General features: G+C 40.7%; 2 protein-coding genes across 3 annotated transcripts; both read right to left on the bottom strand.

Moving 5' to 3' along the window:
* Positions 1–7,286: 7,286 nt before the first annotated feature.
* Positions 7,287–11,489, bottom strand: grk7b (G protein-coupled receptor kinase 7b). The gene is made up of 4 exons (XM_030766960.1): positions 10,890–11,489; positions 9,606–10,043; positions 8,567–8,838; positions 7,287–7,620 (listed from the first exon to the last, which is right to left on the bottom strand). Exons 1-4 carry the CDS (start codon positions 11,487–11,489, stop codon positions 7,287–7,289), a joined length of 1,644 nt encoding a protein of 547 aa, XP_030622820.1.
* A 3,910-nt stretch (positions 11,490–15,399) lies between these two features.
* Positions 15,400–17,292, bottom strand: rnf7 (ring finger protein 7). 2 transcript variants are annotated; one of them, XM_030766970.1, is made up of 3 exons: positions 17,117–17,292; positions 16,134–16,181; positions 15,400–15,895 (listed from the first exon to the last, which is right to left on the bottom strand). In XM_030766970.1, exons 1-3 carry the CDS (start codon positions 17,289–17,291, stop codon positions 15,777–15,779), a joined length of 342 nt encoding a protein of 113 aa, XP_030622830.1. In that variant the 5' UTR covers position 17,292; the 3' UTR covers positions 15,400–15,776. The 2 variants fall into 2 exon arrangements, with proteins under 2 accessions (XP_030622830.1, XP_030622831.1); XM_030766971.1 differs by lacking the exon at positions 16,134–16,181.
* Between the last annotated feature and the right edge of the window lie 3,750 nt (positions 17,293–21,042).

The raw sequence follows: 21,042 nt of genomic DNA, 5'->3' as shown, positions 1-21,042 counted from the left end.
CAAAACAAAACAAAACAAAACAAAACAAACAAACAAACAAACAAACAAAAAAAAACCCCACTTTCGAGCCGTGAACAAACCGTGCGAACCCACTGACTGAATGGAAAAGTGAAACTAAGTTACACGACGGTCGCCCATCCGCGGCGTAACCCCGTGAGGCTCTAAAGGAGCATATATGGGATAAGGGAGAGCAGCCTACTGTAGTTTCTGAATGAGAAACTACAGTTTGAATGAGGCATTCCCAGGTTAGGAGATGAAGGACATTTATCTCAAATGTATATTCAGTTTGCATGCCATGACTTATGTTTATTTTAAAACTATGGAAAACTGACAGGGCAATCTTCAGCAAACGATTGTATATACAGGAATGTTGCAGTAAGTTAGGACACTTGCAAGGCTGAATGTGTGTGCGAAGCGGGTCAGCAGCATAAGTAATCATTGTGTGATGTTGTGTGACATGTTATACTTAGTTTTATTGTCTTGATGATCCAAATCCATTTCAACACTATTGTTTTAATGCTATTATTCAGTGTTAGCTCGAGCACACCTGACACCCAGTATTATCAATCCACGAATGTTATCAGTAAATATGTGTTATTGTTTTTGGTGCCACAAAGGAAAGCCAGCAGACACTGTTTTAACAGTCCCATTAAAAACTGCATCCCATCATCTGGAAATGAGGAGTATGAATATGACTTTTTATGGAGTGTGGAGAGAGCCCCATGTACGCCGTGCATTTTTCACAAACAGTAAAAACATGGTGCATCAGATCTATTTGAAATAGGAAATAGTTTTTAACGGATGTAATGTCTTGTTTTGATAAGTAGATCTGATTGATTCAGTTCTTTGAATCTGCCAACATAAAGTGAGTCACCAAAAATACAACCGATTATGGTCAGTTGACAAGGAACTATATTAAGTAGGTGTAGGGACACATTAGCAGAATAGTGACTGGGTTGGTGGTGATGTGGTGTAACCCATAGATTCATTAGTAATTTTGCACTTGGTTGGCTAGTGACAAGGGAACTGGTTGATAAACTACACCAGCAACCACAGGTTTGTGGGTTTAATTCTCCAGCTTTGTGTCTCTTTGCCCATAAACCTCCTGAGCAAATCCAGTAAACCAAGGGTTGCCTCAAAAGCATTAGAAATTGGATGTTATAAAACCTGAAAATGAGAGGAATATTTGGATAAGTGCATCAGCTAAATACATTATATACTTTTACGATGGTACTAATTTAATGCAAATTACTGAGTTTTAATGATTGCCTTTATCGCTAATAAATCTTAATCAATTACAAAAAAACATCTCTGATCCCCCCCCCCCCCCCGGATTTAATGGACTTGTCATATTTCTGGCACATTCCAAGAAATTGATCAATTAGGTCTACACAGTAAAACAAGACGTTACATCTGCTTGACATTATCCCTTGTACTAAGCTGCCTTATAGTTTTTTTAAGAAGATATATCAGTCCTTTGTTTTTTTTTTTGTTTTTTTTACAATATGAAGCTCTTGTAAGCTTTTAAGAGTTGTCCTGCATGGGACTATACAGACAGCTCAGTTATCATGGAACACACAGTGATACTACTGTCAGCATTAGACACTGAAGTCTGGCTTTGGTTCAGAATAAGTTCTCACTGAGAGAGAGAGAGAGAGAGAGAGAGAGAGAGAGAGAGAGAGAGAGAGAGAAAGAGAGAGAGACAGGTGCCAGCAGGGCCCTGATGAGTCTGGAGGTCCTCCAACGCCGCCTGCTGCGCCAACTGCCAATCAAATGATGGCAGAGAGTAGGAATGCAATAAGTGCTTCATAATTAGATTAAAACATGATACAGTCTGTTCTACACCTGACAAACTCTATTAAAAACTGTTTTTAGTGAAAGTGGAACATCACCCAGAGATCTAAATGCACCTTCTGCTACTTCTCTCTCTCTCTCTCACACACGCACCCACCCCACCATAACCCCTACCCCCACCCCCAAAACACAACTTTTTTTTACTACTGTCACTTTATAATGATGAAACTAGATACTCTCATAAACACATCCCTGAACCTGGAGACGGCATTAAAGAAAACAAAAACAGAGAGAGGGTTCCTCATGACCCCATGGAAGTTTTTTCAAAGGTTTTCCTCACTTTGAACACTTTAAAGTCACTGTAAGCACTTGCAACCACACTTTACCAGATTTTCAACAAGAAATTCTATCTTTGAAAGATTCTCTTATTTTTGGAGAGTAGTTTAAAGTTTGGGTGACTGTTTGTAGGAGTCGTCACTGCAAAACCCAGTGTTTGGATGTACTGAGCTACTAAGTTCTAAGAGGGGATGATATGTTGAAGGGAACTGGGCTGAGGTTGTTGGAATAGGAGGGACCAGTTGGCAGAGGTGATGTGGATACTTGTTGAAGGTCAAAGAGGTGTATTGTTAGAAGCGGTAGGCCATTGGTGTAGATGATGGAGGTGCATGCCAGGTTGTGTCTCCGGGTTACTGGTTTTAAGTGATTAGAGCAGGAAACTGGTGCAATTGGATAGTATTGAGCTTACTCCTTTATTACAGTGGTTATTACAGTGGGAGCTACACAGAGTGGTTTTGTGATTCATGGAGAAAGTGCAGCGAGGCGCAGAATGACAGGCATGTCAGTGTGAGGAGTTGGTGTTTCCTTTGGACTCTGATGTGGAATTCACTTATTTGAGGAAATGTCAGGAATTCAAGCAATGGGCCTTAAAAAATTGAATGTTAAAACACAAAAATAAACCTGGCCTCAGTGGTGCAGTAAACTGCTGAGTATGACAGACTAAATGCCATGACAACAGCTTTTCTGCTGGGAAACAGACAGAGGTTTTTATTCTTTCTCCTTTACCACAGCTTTTTTTTTTTTTTTTTTAAATTTCTTTACTTGTTTCCTTCAAGGTCAGCCTTGCTGAAGACAGAATCTCTGGCTCTTAGTTTAGTTTCCCCCTCTCCTTGGATCTGGCCGCAAAGTTCCTCCACATTACTGCTCTTAACATGTGATAACTCCCTGTGAATCTTTTCACAGCCCCTGATTGGCTGAGCTGTTTTAGTAAGTCCCTGACATCTCATGCAGCAACATTGCTCTGTAGACACTTTGACACTGTGGACAGTTGCTCTGTGGACTAAAGGTTTAATGATGTTGGTTAATGTTGGCAGTACTTCACACAGCGACATTTCCTCAAGTGTACATCTGTAACACTATCATTATCACTTACTTGTAAATACTGACATTCATACATCTTCAGACATCTGAAAATGAACACACACACACACACACACACGGAGGGAGGCTCCTGAAGGGGATAGAGTGTGGCTATCACGAGCGTTAGGTGATAACATCCTGAAGATGTCTGAGCAGGGTTAGAGCGCTGTGGAGCTCTTTGAAGTTGGGCCAGATCGTGTCCCAAACACGGCTTCCAAATTACCCTCCCTGCTACTTTGATCTCACTCACTCACATACACACATGCACACATGCACACACACACACACACCCTCTTTTGCATCTCAAGCTAACAAAGCAGACATACGTGTGTCTTTAGGTGTGTCTGTAAAATAGAGAGAAAGAGAGAGAGAGAGAGAGAGAGAGAGAGAGAGAGAGAGAGAGAGAGAGAGAGAGAGAGAGAGAGAGGGGAAAGTTTGCATTAATGGTAATGTATGAGCTAAAGTAGCTTTGTGCTTTGCTTGCATGACTCTCTCTTATGAGGATCCAGGAACTGTTTCTATCGTAATCTCTCTTTCTCTCTCTCTCTCTCTCTCTCTCTATCTCACACACACACACTCACACACAGACACACACACACACACACACACACAGGACTGGAAAAAATATGTTCCAAGACATCTTGCTCTGAGTTCTTGCTGTCGTCATGTCAGTTGCAGATGTCTCCCCCGGCCCCTGTTATGCGTGCCGCTCTATAGCTATCTTACACTGTCTTGGATTTCAATCTGAACTGCTCCTCTAAGCTCCTCACAGAACACCCTCTTCACAGGGTCTTAGCTTAGCTCTCACAGACCCGAACATTTACCACATTCCACATAAAACGTGTGTGTGTGTGTGTCTCCGTGTGTGTTTGTGTTGATTCTCTAACCCATTATAGCCCCTGATTCACTAATCATATTAGCTCCATGGAGCAAGGCTGATCATCAAAATTAACTGGAGGTCTGTTGAAATGCAAGGTTGCAGACTGGAGGTAGTGGGTTTCATGGTGGGATGTGTTCGCAGCCATATGTCAGGTTGTTAAATACGGCTGGAGGGCAGGAATCATATAGCCTGGGCCGTTTAGCGCTGCATTGAAATCGGAACCTTGTCTTTTCCATGTAAACAGAGATGACCACAGAAGAGGACCAGCAGATTGTGGTCGGGGTGACACAACGCCAGATTCTCACTACACCACCACTAAACCCTCGGGACATTTGTACTGTAAATTACTCTAAAACTATCATAAGACTTATGGGTTTTTACACCACTGACATATCCCATTTCTCAAACAACATGTCAGCATAAATTCTATTCAAATACACTACAAGTGCCAAAATACAGTCCTTTTTTGTACTGCACATTAAAATGTATTAGAGATGATGAAATAATTTGCAAAAGGTGTTAAACCATGGCAGAATGCAAACATGTGCAAATTATCTTGGCTGACTGCATTGCTCTGTTCTGACAAATTATTATTTCTGACTCATTTTTTACTTTAATGATAGATTGCTCTCATCCTTAAAGGCTATCAATAGTTGAAACAATACTTGGTCTTAAAGAAACCAGGCTGATTTACAGCTCATAGATTTTATTCCAGTGGAGATGCTTCCTTAGCCTCTTGATGAGTGCAAAGTACGACATCAAAAACACACATGGACACATAGACTACAGCGTGAATGAGAGTGAGAGACATTCCATCCTAAAGGAAGGGCTGATACACGAACATCTGCAGTTGCCGAAGAAAATATTTCTCTCCACTCGTTAACGCAAATAGACATGTCTTATTTTCCCAGTGAAACCACCGTCTATTTTGGGCGATGCCCTCTGGTGGGGTGGTATAGAATAACAGAGGTGTTAGAGGTGACTGTGGACTCCTGTGACTCAGATTCCTGAGAGTTCAGCCAGACCGCACTGCCTGTAGCCCCCGGCTTTTCCACTCGCCTCAGGTCAACCTGTTTATCACCCCTTTGAGGCGGCGTCCAGGAATATTGCCCGCAAGGGCAAACCCAGCGTCCTGTCTAATACCGCCGACTCCCTGACTCTCTCTTATGATGAGTACTTCTTCTCTCTCTGACTGTTACGTTTTACGTCTGCTGCTGAAACCATCTCACGCATCATTAGAACAAGTGAAATATATGAATGCACTTTAGAACAGTCCTGTAACACTTAGCCAAGTCTAGGATGGGAGAGATGTGCTTTGAGTTGATGTACATCGCTCCTTTGAGAAGAATTTTGTTTTAACACACAGTGTCATCTGCTGGTCAGGAGCAGACTAGCGGCTTGGAGGGGTTTGGAAATCTTGGAAACATCTTTTCACATTTACTGCTCCAGGTTGGTTTGACCTGCCAGCTGGAGGTAAAAAATTCCAATGAATGAAATGTGTGACTGTTACAAGCCAATGTGGTGCCAATGTGTGACAACAATACGTTCTTTAGGGAGAGCTTGGCAATAAACACAAGCATAAAAGGCATTTAACATTTTATTTGTTTTCAAATGATTGAAACAGTTTCCCAATGACTGCCTGACAGCATCAAATCCCCTTCAATTCACTCCACTACCTCCAAAGTAAAATATCTACTTATTAAAACTGGATTTTTGAGATGAATGAGTACACATGTCCACAGTCAGTTATACAGTGAAGAAGACCTTCTATAAATTAAATTAGCACGTCACATATGTCTTGTCTACATACCTTGTTCGTGTAGCTCTGTGGTATGATAGCAGAACTCATCACTCGAATGAACTGTCTCAGTTACATAATGAGTCCAAGTTATGCACATACATCACTCTCAGAGCACTTTGACAGATCATGTGATCTATGAATCAATAGCTTATTAAATGCGTTCCTTGCACATAGGATTGTGCGGTAAGATATTTCATTAGGACATCTGAGGAGCTAAATATTTATGCAGACACACTGTTTATTCCATCATACAATGCTTTGCAGTTGTTTCCTGTTCTGTTCGATAGGATTCATAACTGAAGATAGCCTTCGGCAAACAAGCTTGATGTATACTGAGCTAAAATGATGTATTTGTGTAAAGCACTGCTTCCAAACTTCATTCTTCTAAATCCACTCAGCAGGACTTTCTTCACCTAAGGCCACACCAAAACAAGATTCAGCCAACTTCTCCTCACATCACCAGGCTGGAGTTAGTACAGGCCAGGGAGAAGATGAGAGAATGTGTTGTCAGGTGGGTCCTCAGGAATGGAGATGCTTTCACTTTTGAAAATACTGACACCTTCTGGTGGATAATATTTATAACTCTGCCACAGGATCAGTTGTATTCATTCTGGTCCAGCCAAAAAACCACAGTCAACATTACTAGCTATAACCAGTAAGAATTCCTCTTTTGAAAACTGCAGCTGGAACTTTAAAGTCTTTTGGTTTTAATTTGAACAAGAAACACTACAATAACTTTTTACTGTACCAAAGTGCAATCAGTGAACGTTCATATGTAAGTGCATCCTTGTGGACATATGGGCCATTTTAACAACTGTCTGAATAACTATTTCACAAAATGTTTCTGATCAGTCATTTCAGCAGACTGATATGTATTAGTGTTTTTAGTTGTCATATGTTGAAATCCATTAGTATGTTTATGTATCAATGAACATTGATATTCATATCAGGCTGACAAGGCAAAAATATCTGTATATCCTGTCTAAAGGACCAGTGACATTTGACACTGTTTAGTTGTGCCACCTCTGACAATAAATAACCATATAAACCAGATTATCCATGATATGGAAGACCATGCACTGGCAAGAAATTGGCCTTTCTTAAAAACCCTCTGACATTTAAAAATGTCAGTTTGGGAATTTCATATTTGAAAAAAAATCACCACGATTATACACATGGTAAATATATGAAATGTTTTGAGCGGGTTTTTTTTTTTTTACAAAAAAGTTAAAAATGCAAGTGATTGATCGATAAACCATCTGAGGTACTGACCAAAACTCTATAATGAGCCCACATGCTAGTGCTATAAGGAGCTCACATCACAAAAAAGGTAATGTCATTTAAATAATGCTTTCTATGGTGCTTATTGTTTTTGTTTATGTTTGCTTTCTCAGCTCATAACAAGATACAAGATTTTGATTTTTGCTCATCCTCAAGTCCTGCTGATGACTCCTTCCTGTTTGGATCGTTGAGCTCATCAAAGAGTCCACTGTCAATCATCTCCTGTTGCCATGGTATCGGAACTGCACCGGTGCTGAACTCCTTGAAGAACTTCTCGTCATTAGCGTCAAACTCGACCCCCTTGACCTCTGAGAAATCTCGGATGTCGCCCATGTCCTTGGCATAGACGACATTGGGCTTGGGAACCCACGGAGGGTTGATAAGCCCTGCCTCCAGTCGAGGGAAATTGATTGACTTGAAAAATTCATGTTTTCGTGGGTCATCACCCCTAAGGAGACATTTGGTAGCAGACAAACGGGTCAGATATGTCAGGATAACACTTTAAAACATGACAGTCAGACTAAAGACAGACAGACTGACAGACAGATGGCCTTGTGCAGTAACTGATGTTAATGAGTCCCCTCATCGTCATTCCTAATTAGTCACCTGCTGAAAACTCTTTATTTAAAAAGGAGCAATATGCCTATTGTATAACAGGTTTTTGCTTAAACACCCTTGTGGGTTATTAACACGCCAACAACACAAAATCCACAAGGCCTTCATACCATCTGCTCTTTCTCAAACTGGTCCTTTCATTCATCTTGGAGTACCCTTAGAAGGACAGGCTAAATACACACACAGGAGCCCCTGGCTACTTGTTCTGACACAGTGCATAATATTCACTGCCAAGTCTCTCTAAGTAAAGCATCTACCTCCTTGGCTAAAGTGTGGCCAGAGCTGGATCAGTAGTGTCCTCATTTTGACCTGTAGGCCTGCTTGGCTCAGAGACCAGGTGTAAAAGCATCACAGGGAAAGCAAAACAACGAGTCTGTTTTGAACAGGTATGACTTGAAAAGGTTGTAGTCCTTCTGGGTGAATGGATAAAAAATAAGCATGCTTGATTTAAAAAAAAAAAAATCAGGGACACTGGCAAATGCCCAGATACATGTTACATACCCATACATCACAACGGATTTACTTTCTGATTAAACAGTAAAGTACACAAGAACATTCAAATAACTATGAAATATAATAAATATAACATATTAAAAAATGTTCAGTGTTTTTGAGAGGGGCAGATAAAAGTGCAGCAGATCCGCTGGATCATGAAATGAATTTGAAGCTGTGTTCTAAAATAAGAATGAGGCCAAAGAAGTCAAACACTGAAAGATATTTCAAATATACAACACCCAACAAACAGTGGCCCACTGACAAGCCAAAACCCTCCTCCTTACTTGCAGCCGAGACGATCCTCAATCTTCTTCTTGAGGAACAGAGAGATGATGTCTTTAGTCAGCTCATCGAAACCGTTGTGTTCAAACTTGCACTCGTCCTCCAACGTTCTCCTCGCCACCTCTTCCTTCTGCACCTTTTCCTTGAAGTCTTTGAAAGGTAGGCGTCCAGCCACCATCTCGTAGATACTGCAACCCAAAGCCCACCAGTCTACAGACATACGGTAGGATTCCTGCTTTAGAATCTCTGGTGCCATGTACCCGCTAGTGCCAGCCTGAGAAAAGAAAGTGAGATATTGGTTAAGAGAAGCTCTCTGGGGTAAAGCACTTTCTTTGAGTACACTGTTTTCTGAGGTCAAGCCATCCCACTCTCACTAGACTAGACTTTGCTGTGGCAAAGCTCTGCATATGGACAGATCAGTGCTGGATTTCGGTAATACTGTGATTAGCATTAGCATGTGCAGGGCCCTTTGCAGTGCCCTAACCATCTAAGAGAAAACACATGAGGTGTAGTGAAATGGATGTGGGTCTGACAGAGTGTTGTACGCATTCGTATCCAGAGACAGATGAGCACAGGCATATTAAAAGACTGCCTCAGATGACATTACTAGATGGGGAATATGTTCAGATATACAGTAGACATCTCATATAAATGGAACTTTCTGGAATTTCGTCAATAATAGCTGAAACGTCGAGAGAGTTTAGGGACAGCAGGAACAAGAAGCAAAGCCTGATCATGACCCTGAGGCTGTCCCAGTATTACTCTTAGAGGATAAAGAATGAAAAAGAAGAGTGAGAGAGTCCAAATGTACATTCAGATGTGCCTAGAACCCAGTAAATTCAGTTTCTTTAAGAGCAAGTGAAATTTTGAAAAGGTTGGAAGTGTGCAGAGGTTGACCAAATCATTGACCCTGAGGATATGACAAGATTTCAGCACACTGGTTCAAGATAGAAAGCAAGAGACAAGCAGGAAAGAGCAAAATGAACTGGTCATGGTCTGGTGATATAATTACACCACCACAGGACGGTTTCTACTTCTCACCTTCTGACAGATGGTTTTGCCATTTTTCAGCTCGACCGCCAGCCCCAGGTCAGACAGACGGCACTGTCCGTGACTGTCCAGTAGCACATTCTCAGGCTTCATGTCACGGTAGGCAATGTCCATGGCGTGCAGGTGAAGTATCCCTGTGGTGATCTGGGCAGTGTAGTAGATGATGCGGTTCATCTCAATGCCACGCTCACCCATGTCGTAGATATGGTACTTGAGATCCCCTCCATTCATCAGCGTCATGACCAAGCAAAGGTGGGTCTTGGTATCAAAGGCGTAGGCCAGATTTACCAGAAACAGGCTGTTCACCTTCTCCAGAATCTGCTTCTCCAGAAGTGCCATCTTCTCACCGTTCTTCTTCTTTAGACGCTTCTTGTCAAGCTTCTTGCAGGCATACATCTGACCTGTGTTCTTCACCTGTACAGCACACACCTGAGGGAGTACATGGAGAACAAATAGCAGGACTGATATGGTTACCGTGGTTTGTCAGGTTTCATAGTTGAAAGGTGGGTATTTTTAAATTAATGCATAATGAACATTTTGTTATAAGTTGACCTCATTAGTCTAGAATGTGTGGCCAATCCCAAAGCGAGAGACAACAGCACTGTTGAGTGAATAGTGATGATCCGAGGGTAGAGCTCTAGTTTTTTCACAATCCTCTGACCACTTGATGGCTACTATCAAAAACGTGAGTACAGTCAAGCACATATATTTCACTATGTGTGTATGTTAGAGAATATAAGACAGTGAGAAGCACTAAATAAGTTGCCATGAAGGGCTGCTCCTGAATTTCTGTGTGCTTTCATCATTCATCTTGACAGTTTCAAAGAGAATACACCAAAATAACATGGGCACTGTGCTGTGATTAAGTTTCTGAACCAACTTTGCAGTGAATCTCTTAGGGAGGGGGATTACCTGTACGCAGGCTCAAACACTGATTGTAAAAGCAAACAATGTTCTGTTTGATTAATGAGAGGAAGTCAGAGGCTCTAAATTTTATTTGACCTTTGACAGAAATGTTAATTAATTTCCAGACTAATGTGGTTATCTTGAAACTCGTTTATCAGTTATGGAGTCGACAGACATTCTCTCATCGAGGGCATGTGATTACGGACTCAGTCTGTCTCTGGTCTAATCCTTTATTGAAAATGATGTTTTATAGTAGGAAAATCTCCTAAGTCGCTACCCATTTCTACTGTTAAATAAATCACTAGTATATTCTCATTGTTTTGACCTTAACTGCATTAACAGAGCCAAGAAAAGACAAGAAACACTCACTTCACCAAATCCCCCCTTTCCTAGAGTCCTGAACTCATAGAAGTACTTCTCTGTGATTGGCTGCCTCTCATACTCCTTCCACTGGAGAAACTTGTCAAAAAACATGCTGGTCATGTATTCAGTAAAGGGCTTCCCCCTCAGAAACTCCCTGGTAGCCTCCTTCACTTTCCCCATCATCACCTCTTCAAAGTCTTTCTCTGACACTACTTTGCACTTGTCAGCTACGTCTCCTGGCAGGTAAGAGAGGAAGCTTTTGGAGTCGGCCTTGCAGAACTTGTTGATGATGTTCTGTTGGGCTTTGTCCTTGGCTCCGGCCTCTGCCAGCTCCCAGTCGTACAGCTCGTCAAGGAATTCCGCAGCCGCCACATACTCTGGATTGGAGGCCAAGAGAAACTGTCGAAAGAATGTCTTTCCGATGGGCTGTCTTTCACAGAGAGACTCAAAATCTTTTTGAATGGAGGAACGCACTGCGGCACACTGCTCAGGCTTGGGGAGGGACAAACTGCGTCTCCGTTTCTTCATCTCTTTGTCATCTCCGCCCTGGGCTTTCAGGTACGCCGTGTTGGCCACCAAGTTATCGAGTCCTCCCATGTCACACATGGCTGCAACTGGAAGATGCGCTCTCTATGCCAGAAGGAGAGTGAAGACGAGAGAGAGTGTGTGTGTGAGTGTGTCTGGGTGTGAGTGTGATGTGCAGCCAGGTGTCAGAGGCAACTGAGTGTCTGAGGTCCCTGTGCCCAAAGAGCCAGCCTCTCCTGTGCCACTCACATAATTGCTCATACAGAATTAAAAACCTTAGCTGGGGATTTTCTCTTAAGTAAGTGTCTTTATTCATGGACGGTGCTCACGGAAAGGAACTTATACAGTTTCTCACTTAAGAGGCTTTGGACTGACTAAGTTTAGCTCAGACAGGCCGTCCACTAGCCTGAGTACACACCACCACTGTATTGTCCAGTCATCTGTGGTGGAGTTCATTCATTTATCTAGATTAGAATATGATTGTAGGGAGCAAGACTGAACATCTATTGCTCTACATTTAGTATTAGATAGTTTGTAGACACGCAGACAGATGGGAATTCAGACGGCACCATCACTGTCCTCAATCAAGTCAGTAAAAACCAGTACTCGCACTGAGAGCATAACAAACTAGACCATTTTTAGACTGAATATTTATGTTGTTGAAAGATTGTCCAAATCTGTTCTAACTCATAATTTCAATTTCAGTACTCAAATTCCAAATCTGGTAACTTACAAGAATTCAAGTCATCACATTTGATGACTCGCCAGTCATCTAACTTTTGCACAGTTGCAGTGGGGACTGGCATATGTTTTTTTTTTCTGATTATGAAATCATCTACATGCAAAACCGAGATGTGTTTGTTTCTGACTTGTATAAATCCCCTCCCTAACAAGCTGTTTGCGTGGAGTCTGATGCTATTTCAGGAAGGTAGTGTTTAATTTTCACAACAGACACATTGACTCTGGGCCTTCTCAGTCTGGGGATTTAATGGAGCAGTGGATACGGGGGTTAGCAGCATGTGAGCGTCCAGGGCAGTGAAAATAAGCCATCCTTAGGCGTAAACAATATAGTAAAGCTTGACCTCCCTGTCACCTCTCCCTGCACCCTGGAGTCTGTGGTAGTCTCTGATCCAGGGCATTAAGTCAGACAGCTAACCTCACATTGCTCTAAAGCCTCTGTCTTCATGTTCTCTACCATTCTCATTCACAGACACATCCAGCCAGGAGTGGTTATTCACACACCACTGATCAGCAATACACTCTGCATTCCTCAAATGACATCTGCCTGCAGTACCAGGTGCAGGGCTGACAGATAGATTATGTGATAAAAAAGGGTGAAGTTCAATTCCATCAAAACTTTACACTACTTGTTTGTGTGGTCAACTCTTTTGAGAGTGCCTTTAAATGCCCAAAGAATTTTTTTCTTTAATTACATCACATTAAAAGCTTTTTGTGGAGAACAGACTTGAAAATAATTGAAACAACTAAAATAGGAAATTAAAATTCATCTCTTCCCCAGTATAATTATGTTATGTTTTCAATAAATGCTGTACCGATTCTGAATCCCCTGATGATCATAATAAGCAATACACAGGTCATGTACAGGTCAATACATTATATAAAAAAAGATCAAAGACTCACGCCAAGTCAATGCTAGTTTTAGCCAGTACGTATGACTGTAGTCTAAAAATGGAGATTCTGATCCCAAACAAAATGCCCTCTAATGAAAGCTCTGTCTATTTTAAATCAAATGGTCTCTGTTGTAAATAAGGTGCTTGATTTGGATAACACACACTTACGCATGCACCTAGCATCGTCCATCCAAAATCCATTCAGCCTACTCTATCACAAAAATAACACCAATGCTTTTATAAGGGTAACCAAGAGTTCACGGTTTTAAAAGGATCCAAGTAATTTATTTAAATTCAGCGTGTATAGGGATACATTTCACTTACAGTTATGCAATGTCTAGTTTATAAGCTGCCTTGTGGCCTTGATAACCACGAGTCACTTGAAGCTTCTCATTTTGTAAACTGGGATATGTCAGGACTTCTTCTGTTCTCTCTCCGTTCATCAATTTGTTGACTTGTTGTAAAATGTGTTAACATGCCATTACCTGGCTTCTTCTTTTTCAGGGATCTAGGGCATAATAAAATCATTAAGGGTCTCTTACTGCACAGTTTGCTTGGAATTCTGTGTGACCAAGAGACCTTAGACATTTCATTGTTTCCTTAACCTGGGATATAGCTACACATATTGGGAGACATGTTTTAACAGATTTGATCACATAAGTAAATTTAATTTTTTGCTCTATTAGAGTATCACGGTACCCCTTATTCCTAATTTAATAAGTACAAACTGTAAAATAAATAAATAAATAAAATAAAACACAAAAACAAAACAAGTACATAGTCAGTTTACATTCAGTTACATAAATAGCTTCACAACATATGACATCAAGCCTGTGGGAAGCCATAGTAAGATGTTTGATCATTTTGCAGATTGCTCATTTGATGAGCGTCTTGCTGTTTTTTTGTTTTCTTTCAGCCATTTCCAAAACAAGACTGGAGAGCCCTTTATACTTCACTTATCTTTCATAATGACTGGCCAGTACGCTCTTCTAGTTGCAGAACTAATACCATTCACTTAAAACCATTTCATAATCTCAGTCAAAAGTTCCGACAATAAAAGTTCGGCATATTGTCAAAAAGACAGGTTTTGGGGAACGATAAATGGGTTACTGCGGTTTCCAACCACATACCACAGCTTGCGCTATCCTGTGCTGAGATGTTTTTAAGGGTAAGCGATCAAATTTGTAATTGCAAAATGTTTATAACTTATGGCTCCCTTACAATGTATTTCAACTATTAACAACCAACTTATTCAGCTAAGTAAGGTAAATAAGTTAATTCGTCAAACCAGTATGAGGAATCCATTGCTAAGTAAAACCAACTGACTGCGTAACTTGTGGACTCTCAAAAGCTTATAAATAGCAAATAGCCCTGTGTTATGTACATGTACTTGCCAAAATAAAGGAAATACCTGATAAGAAAGGAGTTTGAACTACACTGACAGCAGAGATTTTCTACAAACACACACGGTTCCTGAGTTCATGAGGAAGTCAATATCCCATCATGTTTATGATCTTTTCAAAAATGACTGGCAGAATCGTTTATCTATTTTTTTTCTGGCCTCCATGACTGAGGTCTTTGAAAGAGGGGTCATTGTTAGGACATGTTTGGCAGGAGCTTTGATAACACAGACTCCTCTAATGACTAAAGGTGTGTTTGTGTGGACGCTTAGGGGAAAGCCATCAACTAGGATCAACTGTGGTTATAATCACACACTTCTTAAACTGTGACCTCTGCACTGGTTTGACTTGCGAGGCAAAACCAACAAACACCTCTGAACCATCTGACAACAAATACCTATCCAAAGTGAGAACAGCGTCAAGAAGTAACATTAAGAACTTCTCAGGGATTGTAGGTCTAGTGCATCATCTCTTATTACACTGAACAATGCTCATCTGTGTGTAAGTGCCTCAAAGATTACAGTCAGTGGTTTACTGAGTTTGGGGGGGGGGGGGAGGGGGGGGTCACACCAGAGACATGCATTTTCCACCATCAGCTTAACATCAGGATGGTCTCCTTCCTACCGAGTCTCAGAATCTATGTTATGGTGCATGTAAGCTATTCTGGCAGCTCATGGTGGCCTGCAACTGTACTGACATTTTATGATGGCATTTCCCTTATTTTGGCAGTTTAAAGTCCAATCAGTTAGCTTGGTAACATTGTGACTTAAGCACTTGATCAAAATTCCAAGGCCAGTCCCCTCTGTAATCCAAAACAGCTAGAATTTTATCAGCCTACCCCGTAGTTTCTAACGGTGCTTATTCATTGGTGACAGTCTGCTTTGGCAGCCTGTCTGAAGTTGCTTTGATTCACTGTAATTTTGCTTGTAGCTGAGAATGAAAAAAGACAAAGAAAATAACTTACTTGGTCAAAACCACCTTTTAATTCTATCGTGTGTCAACACACATTCACAGCCCAAAGAGAGTAAGAACACCACATTATGCTAAATAAGTCCAGTGAGAATTGCTGTTTCTTCTGAGTTCTTTAGTCCAGCTTCCGTCAGTGCTGTATGGTTGACAGACATGGTTTCATAGCTGGTCTCACCAAAGAAGGCCCATTAAAGTCCGTGAACTTTAGAAGCCATGGATTTATTCTGCAGGTCATAGTCATGCACACTGGTTTTACATTGAGTGACTAGAAAAGTACTGTGAAACTGAGTCCCATCTCCCAGACTCAAACTGTGCCATGGCAAACGGAGAGTGTGGAGTGGGGAGTGGGGTGTGGGAGGATGATATCCTCATTTGCCAATCCTCTGTACTACCCAGTCCTGCTGGCACAAGGGGCATCGGTTGTTCTGCTTCACCCACAGTGACATGCAGCAGTTATGAAAGGAGTGGTTGCACTCTCCCCATACCACTAGTTGAGAAAGAGAGGAAATTGGTTTAAGTTATCTACACAGAGTTAAACTGGGTGTTCTTCATGAATATAAGCACCGGCTAAAATGGCAGAAACACACATGCATTGCACTAGCTACATCTGTATAGTGCTGCATCTGTCTTAAATGGTTTACTCAGACCAGTTAACTGGTCTGCCCTAGTATACACCTGGACTTATTATTATGTTAAATCACATATGAAGTGAATGAGTAGCTTACCAACACAGTCTTCTTGTTTATTTTCTGCCTGGCATCTCAAACAGGCATCTGTAAACCAAATAAATAAATAAATAGTTTTAGTTTAATCAAATATACCCTCTTCATTTCTGCAGACTCGACTTTGCTTAAATTCAGGTATTTCATAATTGATGCCCATTGATGAGCTGTACACTATTGTAACCACAATAACTATAAATGCATCTATCGGGTTAAACTAGAATGTCAGTGTGTTTACACTGTGTAGGTAAACGAGTGTAGATCTCCTGGACTCCGTGATTAGTTCAATCAGACGTGTTTCTAGATTAGCAGCAGTAACCTGCATACGCTGAAGCTCAGTGGAGGGTTTGTCTCTCTCCCCCCCCTTAACTAATTGTTCTTCCAGCACAAGAAAATAACGAGGATGGGTTAATTTAACCTTACTCACCCTAATATTCGTAATGTGCGAAACAGGTTTATGATGATTTTTGGCTATCACAAAAAAGTGTTACTTTACCGATGAAGCACTAACTAAACTAGTAACCCATTCTGTCTCTTGACTAAATGGCGAGCTGTCGCATATCAGTGTTAACCAGGCACGTCGGCAAACGTTTAATCTGTCTGAGAATGCCTAGCTAAACAGACTGGTAGCTAGCACAGCTATCTATGTGGCTTGCAAACTCCCACAGCAATAACCTCAAATATATACAAGTTTCATCGAAACAGACAAAAAACGATGAACGTAGACAGTCTCAGCTTCTCTTTGCTCTTTAGCCGGTCACGGTTATCTCGAATGCACGAATGTTGGCCTTGGTTAGGCAAGGATAACAGGTAGGCAATTGGCATGCTAACTGGCATTAGTTTCACTATGCTAACCCACTCCAGCTAGCTTTAGCGTATCCCCAATTTAGTGGTCCCGGTTGCTAGGCTAACTAGTAAAGACCTTTCGGGATAACTGCGGTAAGCTTCGCGACACAGGACTAGCCACTGAGCTTAACAACACTTACCCATTACTTGTACTCTACAAATGGCGCATGTATCACATTCGACATCCCAACTCCACATGGCTACAGCATTCCATTTCTTTAGAGAGAACATCTTGTCTCCTCCAGATTTTGATCCAGATGAGCCACTATGTGTGTGAACCAAACCTGTATCATCGCCGTCATCCATCTCCGCCATAGCATACGGAGCCTGGACAAAATGGCTGCTTTTTGTATATCACAAACATGTAGGGCCACCGAATAGACACACGGCGGAGCCACGAACAAAGTTATCTCTAACTGCTCTAATACTACAGAATTCATGAAACAATCAGGTCTGTGTATCTCAAAGAAGTGCAGCATTTTAAACGTCTTGATGCATTTTATTTTTTTTACATCCAGACCATATATTAAGTATGACTGCAAAGCCTGCCGATATTACACATGCTATTTTATCTGCCACGTTAAGGCTATACCTTTATGCTCAAGTGTGAAAGGAAATAATTTTGGGGTAAAAAGTCAGGTGAACGGGGCCAAGATTAGTTAGGACTGAGGTGTTGTCTCCATCAAATCCAAGGTGAGGATTCAGGGCTGTGCTATTCTGATGCACACTTAATGTCAATAGTCTCACAGGAAAAAAAAAAAAAAAAAAAGACTTGAAGACACAACTGAGCTGACTGACAACTGAACTAACTGATTCGGGCCATACAATTGTTCTCGGCTTATTCAGTTCTTCTGGAGGAGCTCATTCTCTCTTCCCTAATAGAACATTATGAAAACAAACAGGTGAGGGTAATGCAGTAGAACATGTATTTGGTAGATTTTTTTTTTTCAAAGTCTTAAAGTCATCATGGACAGTTCTTTCTGAGGACTTGCTGTTTGTTATTCAACCTTGCAGTCCTCAGGGAACGGAAGAGCCCTCAAAATCAAAAATCATACACAACATATGGCAACCCAAATACTAAATACTGTTAACTGTGACTGTTTTTTCTTGCAGTGACGACTGTAATTTATAGCCCTTAAAATCAGGATCAGTCAGAATAGATTAATAGCAATAATACAACAACTACACAATGGTGCAGCCTTGACATGATCCAGCACTTTGTACATTTGACAATGATTTTTGTAAATTTACTTTACAGTCTACATCTCCTGTGGTATTTTCTTGTGCCTTTTCTTTTTTGCAGACTTCAGCTCCTTAGCACATTTCAGAATAGAGGTAAATTTCTCTGTGCTCATCCGTGGAGTGACTCGAACTCTTACTGGCAACAGCTTAGCTGTGGAGGTGAAGAATGTTATGAGAGAAAAAACAAAAAGAAATACTGGAACTCTATGCCTTTGGTTCACTTGAGCCTTCACATTAAGCCTAATTGAAATAGTATTGGCAAAACTTACTGATTTAATTTAACCTTTTGTTTCACAACCTCACCAACAACAACAGTTTAAGCAAGCAAAAAACACAAACCACAGAAATATAGCGTACTGCTTTTGTACTCCTGACGAGTGGAAGTTCCTTTTAACAAGCAGTTATTTTCTATTGCAGGTTCTAAACTAAAGTTATTTCACCACACTGTGCCGGTGCTCATTAAGCCCTAAGATCCCAGGGGCATCTCTGTGCTCTAAGAATCATGTGGAGAATATAATAGTCATTAATTATAGTCTCTTATAGTAACCTAAATAGTCTCTTAATAGTGTCTAGTCAAAGGAGATGTGTTTTTTAACATCTGTATCTACTAAAAGTCGAAGAATGTAAAAAGTTAGTGTACCAAACTGCATGACGGTAACAATGTCTGGTAAACAATAACCTCTTGTCAGTCAGTTCCATCAATTCAGCCAGGACACATGATGGTAATATTGAAGTACTCACCTGCTTTTCTGTCCCTAAAAGCCTCCAATAGCAATTTTCCGCTGTTTTCTCCAATGTGGTTATTACCGATGTCCAGCTCGATCAGGTGACCTGAGAACCTCACTAAGCTAAAAGAACAGGAGAGATGCAAAGGAAGATGTTTATGTATCATATGTTCCATACCGTGTCACATTAATTACTTAATGTACAAAAGAAAACAAGACCTGTAGATATACAAAAAATTGCCAACACACACCGAGACATAAACACTTCAAATCTTCAGTGAAAGCATGCACATGGTGACCTCTCACACAGCACAGAATGAATTTTAATCTTTGGCTTAAAAGGGCCAAAAAATTAAAACTGATTATCCTGAGCTTCCATCTACTCCCAGAAAAAACAACTGAAGAATGCATTTTAAATAACAGACAATTAAAATAACGAGTAAACAATTTGAGCTACATTACACTTTTGACTTCATGATTATTTATCTAATAAACAAAGAGAGATTCCTGGAGCTCTCTTGAATTCCTAAGCAAACATCATTAATTGCAGACCTCTGATGAAAGAGGGTAAACTGATGACAACTACTCTGGCGACCCCCACAGATACCTGTAAATTCCATGTGTTAATGTGTTAATATTGTTTTTTTTCATAGTAGTTAAGATGGGACATTATAATATTGCACTTCTGTTGGCTCCCTCCCTGTGTTCATAGTTATCAACTGTCTGTCATTCTCTGTTTGCCAGTCACAACTACACTTGTAATGGGGTTGTCAGTGGATGTATAGAGTTGGTGGACAGTGGATTGTGGGCAGGTCCCAGGGAGATTAAATATGTTAATTCATTTGAATGTTTTCTCTGTTGGATGTGCGAGTCAGTTTTGTGTGGTGTGAATATCTACCACAACCATCCGATTTATTCCTTATCAGTTCATGGTTGAAAACCAACTGTGTTCATTTGGCATGAGCTCTGGCCAATCGGTGGGCCTATGAACTGTTCAGTTCGAGAAACCAAAACCCCCTTTTGTGCTTTTTATTTTCAGTATCGGCTTAGCAAGAACATTACACTGTCAAAATTTCTAAAAACACCATGACAGGCCAGTGTGTACCTTGAGATAGATTAAGCAGTTCTATCTAGGTAACTCAGCATCAAAGGGACCAATCAATCAATCAATGAGGAACAGTAAAGAAGTCTTATGGCAGCAGACAGTGGGAGGGTGTGTTTGCGCTGTGCCTAAGCTGGTTGTTACAATGGGGTCATATGACTGAAAATACATAGTGGGTTGACTTTAAAAAGCAAGACTGCACTGTTACGAATAGCATTTGAGTATGTGAATGTGTGTGTGTGTGTGTGTGTTTATGAGGAAGAGAAATATGCCTGTATATAGGTGTATTTATTGTATATGGGAGGATGAGAGTCAGTAGGTCAGTGGGGAGAAGGCACAGGGCCGAAAGGGTGAAATGTGACATGTCACTCATCTCTTATCTGAGGGAGGGAGAAGATATGATAAAACACACAGGTGGACAACATGAAAATGGCTCCAAACAGAAACCAGAGAAATGCCTTGTCTCTGAAAAAAGCCCCGGAGTTGAGATGTTGGCGTCCCAAGATCATTGGCTGTCAGACGAATGGTTGAGTATTGACTTAATTTTGGTGGTTTATTTTAGACAGAATTTTTACTATGATGTAAACAGACAAAACTGAATAAAATGAGTGTTGGTTGATCAATTTGATTTGATTTGACAGAAACATTTAACGCTGCTACTGGTATTACACAGAATATCAAATATATTTTATGGTGTATATACTTTGGTGTGCATGGTAAGAATGCACACAGGGTTTATGTAGATGGGAGTTTTTGAGCAGTGAACACACATTACTTTTCTCTAGTAATAAACCAAAAACTGAGCTGTTCTTTCAGAGTGTTCCAAGAACACTTGGAAATGGCCAAATGTTTGATCACTGATTTAGTTTGGCAACTACATTTAGGCAGAACTACTGCTGTAAACAACCAGAATTGGTTCAAAATTAATTTTGCAGGAAAAATATTTTTTTTATTTGATTTGGCAGATACATTTTACCCAGCTGTTGATGTTATTAAA

This window comes from Chanos chanos, chromosome 2 (genome assembly GCF_902362185.1).
Source record: "Chanos chanos chromosome 2, fChaCha1.1, whole genome shotgun sequence".
In the NCBI taxonomy this organism is placed as follows: Eukaryota; Metazoa; Chordata; class Actinopteri; order Gonorynchiformes; family Chanidae; genus Chanos; species Chanos chanos.
This window is presented reverse-complemented; position numbering and strand designations above follow the sequence as displayed.

Bases quoted from the DNA above. Each gene is read 5' to 3' on its own strand.
- rnf7 (XM_030766970.1), bottom strand. From the start codon at position 17,291: ATGGCGGAGATGGATGACGGCGATGATACAGGTTTGGTTCACACACAT. The intron at 16,182-17,116 runs GTAAGTGTTGTT...TTTGGTTTACAG, and splicing joins TTGTAGAGTACAAGTAATGG to ATGCCTGTTTGAGATGCCAG. The intron at 15,896-16,133 runs GTAAGCTACTCA...TTTCTCAACTAG, and splicing joins TAAACAAGAAGACTGTGTTG to TGGTATGGGGAGAGTGCAAC.
- grk7b (XM_030766960.1), bottom strand. From the start codon at position 11,489: ATGTGTGACATGGGAGGACTCGATAACTTGGTGGCCAACACGGCGTAC. The intron at 10,044-10,889 runs GTGAGTGTTTCT...GTACTCCCTCAG, and splicing joins GAAAGGGGGGATTTGGTGAA to GTGTGTGCTGTACAGGTGAA. The intron at 7,621-8,566 runs GTAAGGAGGAGG...ATGTCTCCTTAG, and splicing joins GAGGATCGTCTCGGCTGCAA to GGGTGATGACCCACGAAAAC.